Source organism: Buceros rhinoceros, unplaced genomic scaffold (genome assembly GCF_000710305.1).
Source record: "Buceros rhinoceros silvestris isolate BGI_N320 unplaced genomic scaffold, ASM71030v1 scaffold14460, whole genome shotgun sequence".
NCBI classification, from domain to species: Eukaryota; Metazoa; Chordata; class Aves; order Bucerotiformes; family Bucerotidae; genus Buceros; species Buceros rhinoceros.
The window spans coordinates 1-3,743 of NW_010391413.1; the positions used below are offsets into that span (position 1 = coordinate 1).

The 3,743-nt window shown below is 56.0% G+C and overlaps 1 protein-coding gene across 1 annotated transcript in view; it reads left to right on the plus strand.

The window, feature by feature from the left end:
- The first annotated feature begins 2,529 nt into the window (after window positions 1-2,529).
- LOC104498319 (galanin receptor type 3-like) overlaps window positions 2,530-3,743 on the plus strand; it is a 2,186-nt gene continuing 972 nt past the window's right edge. The window contains exon 1 of the mRNA XM_010141679.1: window positions 2,530-2,883. Coding sequence (XP_010139981.1) covers window positions 2,530-2,883 — 354 coding nt within the window. The remainder of the gene's footprint in view (window positions 2,884-3,743) is intronic.

Below are 3,743 nucleotides of genomic sequence, written 5' to 3' on the forward strand. Positions count from 1 at the left end.
CTCCATATCCTGCTCCATCGTTGGAAGAGGCATCCAGGACCCTCCCAGTGAAGGAAAACTGGTGGCCTTTGGGTCTTGCTGGGAAAGAACCATCAAGCCGTGCTTGACATCAGTGCACCTGGAAGTCAGTAGGGCACAAGGCCAGCTTCTCTTCCTCCATATCCTGCTCCATCGTTGGAAGAGGCATCCAGGACCCTCCCAGTGAAGGAAAACTGGTGGCCTTTGGGTCTTGCTGGGAAAGAACCATCAAGCCGTGCTTGACATCAGTGCACCTGGAAGTCCGTAGGGCACAGGTCACCTCTTGGGGGTGAACATGGCAGTGGGGTGGCAGGGCAGGAAAGCTGTGTGGGCCTCTGTCACTTCTCAGCACATCAGCCAGCACGTGTGCTGTCCCAGGCAGCTGTGACGGAGCTGGAGCTCTGGGGATGGCCTCCCTGGATGGTTTGTCCTCCCTCCCCACTGCAGTGACCTGCCAATGCTGGTGAAGGGCAGATCTGGGCTGGATGGAAACCAAAATCTGCTTTCCCCTCCTTCCCCAGGTCAAACACTGTGGGAGAGAGTCAGTCTGCTCTGTGCTGTGCTACTAACAATTAATTAATAACAGCTAGTAATAGCAATTCATTGCTTGTGTTTCAGAGGATTTAGACCCATATCCCACAGATGCATATGCCAAGGGGCAGGTAGGATATTCATATTCCTGGAAGATTTTTAGGCGATGCATCCTGAACACCCAGCATCAAGGGGTGCCTGCAAGGCCCACAGGGGTCCATGGGACCCCGCCCCTCTCCATCCTCCCTCTCCCACCAGAAAGCAGAGGGCTTTTCCTCTGCCACCCCCTCCTCACTGGAGCAGTGAGCAACTGAGTCTGCCAGAAGACTGGGCAGAGAGGAGTTAACTCCAAACCCAACCCCAGGGAGAGGGGAAAAAAACACAGAGATCAATGGATCAGCAGCAAGAGCAGAGGGAGGGAAAGGGGGGAGACAGAGAGAGAGGAGAGGAGAGGAGCTCTAGGAGAGAGAGGTGTGTAGGAGCCAGGAGAAGAGAGAGCAGAGCTGGCAACAGGCAGGAAGAGCAGCAGAGCTCTCTGGGCAGGGGTGACAGTGCTGCCCTGACAAACTCTTCAGTGGCCCTCGACCTCCTTCCTGCTGCTGCCTGGGCTGGACTGGAGGTCTCCCCAGAGAAAGCGGCGAGGCTGCAGGCCCTTCTTTGCAGAGGTGAGTGCCAGCTTCCCAAGCTGAGAGGTGTACTCGGGCTCACTAAGCAGGGATGCGCTGGTGTCCAGGCATGCCCTATAGCCTATGTGCAGAGTGCATGTCTAGAGGGAGACTGGGGTCCTCTGCTTGAGTGAGGAGATCCTATGAGGCTGGATGGAGGAGCCAGTCACCAGTAGGACAAAGAGGACCATAGAGCCAGAGAGGCAGGGACAACCTTTTGGTGTGATACAGGGAGGCCCTTGGGAAGGACAAGTGGCGAGAGCTGAGGGATGGGGGAGCATGGGGCGAAGGAGCTTGCACAACCCAAAAAGAGTTAATTGCATATCAACAATTGTTAGATAACTGTGTCTTTCCCTCTTGGTTGCTGCTCCGCGAAGGACTATTTGTTCTAATGATAGCATAACATGGGGAACGCTCGTTAGGAAATAAGCTGTTGGTGCTCCCTGCCTGAGCACGGTGTTACTAAGGGCTGGAGGAAGTTTTGCAGCAAATCACAATACCTTGAGCTGCAGTAATAATACACTCCTTCATAATGATCATCATGTTGTGTTTCAGGCAGCTCTGAGGTCCGCCCCCCATCCTCTCCTAGCTGCCACTACCCATCCTGTGTCCATCTCAGCACCAGGAAAAGGTGCCCTTTAGCTGCCTCTCCTCTGTGGAGCATTACTGCTGCACAAGGAGCAAGGAGCAGCCAGCTCCAGGGTGGTGGTGGTCCCAGCTTAAGAATGTCCCTCAGGACGGGAGTGTGGTGGGATGCTGCTGCTGCAGGGTGTCATTCAGGCATGAGTTCCCTGCTGCTGGAGGTGGCACAGCCCTGGGGTGATTGTGCCAGGACTGCCCGCAATCCAGGGGAGCCTCCTTCTCCGTGGCCTCATGGCTGAGCCCTGTTCAACACCAGCCGGGATTTAGACTGGCCAAAGCAAGCAATCCCGAGAGGTTCAGTGGCTTTGGGAATGTAGGAGGAATGCAGGGGAGGCCAGGCAGCAGGGCAGGCCGTCCCACAGGAGATGAATCTGGGCATGAGAAAGGGGCTTCAGCTCTGCCCAAGCCAGTCAGTAACTGGGCTGACTCATCCCAACTGCACCCTTGCCAGCGATGTCAAGAGGATCTTGATGTCATCGCTTAATCAGCCGGTTAGGATTGCCGTCTCTGGCAGAAACATGGGTGTCAGACACAGTTGGGGATCAAGCACCTTAGGGCCAGAGCTCTGGTGGCCACTGTGGTCAACACCGACCAGCACCCACATGCCTACAGCCATGCACAGGTGCTGTGTCTCCCTTTCTCCCCACGCAGGTCCCTGCAGTCATATGGGGAGATGCCAGATGGGGGATGGAACACCTCTTCTGACAGCCCGGAGCTACGAGCAGCAGGGATTATTGTGCCCATAATCTTCTCCCTCATCTTCCTCCTGGGTACTGTGGGGAATGGGCTGGTGCTGGCCGTGCTGCTGCAGAATGGCCAGATCAAGCACAACACCACCAACCTCTTCATCCTTAACCTGGCCACGGCTGACCTCTGCTTCATCATCTGCTGCGTCCCCTTCCAGGCCACCATTTATACCCTGGATGGGTGGCTCTTCGGGGCCTTTGCCTGCAAGGCTGTGCATTTCCTGATCTACCTCACCATGTACGCCAGCAGCTTCACCCTGGCCACTGTCTCCGTTGACAGGTGAGTGTCCCCTTCCCCTTGAGTCCTTCAGCTCAGGGACAACGTGTGTTCCACTCTTCAGCTAAGGAGTGGACGAAAGGCTAGTCCTTATCCTGTTCAGTGTCCTGTAAGAAGCAGGGCCAAAGGCAGGGACAGCAGAGCCAGAGTCCCCAGATCTCCATGCCCTCTCCCAGCACCAAGCCAAGCTCTCGGCCCGGTTACCCAGTCCTCCTTTGGGAAGGTGCTCCCCATGTCCGCCAGCAGCTTCACCCTGGCCACTGTCTCCGTTGACAGGTGAGTGTCCCCTTCCCCTTGAGTCCTTCAGCTCAGGGACAACGTGTGTTCCACTCTTCAGCTAAGGAGTGGACGAAAGGCTAGTCCTTATCCTGTTCAGTGTCCTGTAAGAAGCAGGGCCAAAGGCAGGGACAGCAGAGCCAGAGTCCCCAGATCTCCATGCCCTCTCCCAGCACCAAGCCAAGCTCTCGGCCCGGTTACCCAGTCCTCCTTTGGGAAGGTGGAGTGAAGCCACGTGCCGAAGTTGAGTGTTCACCATGCAAAACCAAGAATAACAAAAGCCCCAGAGCAGCAACACACCACAGGAGAATCAGAGAGCCCTCTGGGTCCTACTCCAGGTTCTTCCCTGGTTCAGGAGGCATGCTGCTTGCCCTTCCTGAGCTAGCACAGCAGAGTGGGTGATGGAGATCCCAGGCCTGCTGTTGGAATGACTGATCTCTATGTGAACTCACTATAACCCTCTCTACCAAGAGGAGGGGAGGGGGAGAGATGAGTAGCTGCATGCGAAGGTGTGCACAGATGACAGTTCCTCAGGGCAGGACAGATACCTCCTCTCACCCATGCCGTGTGCGATCACTCCTTTCCCTC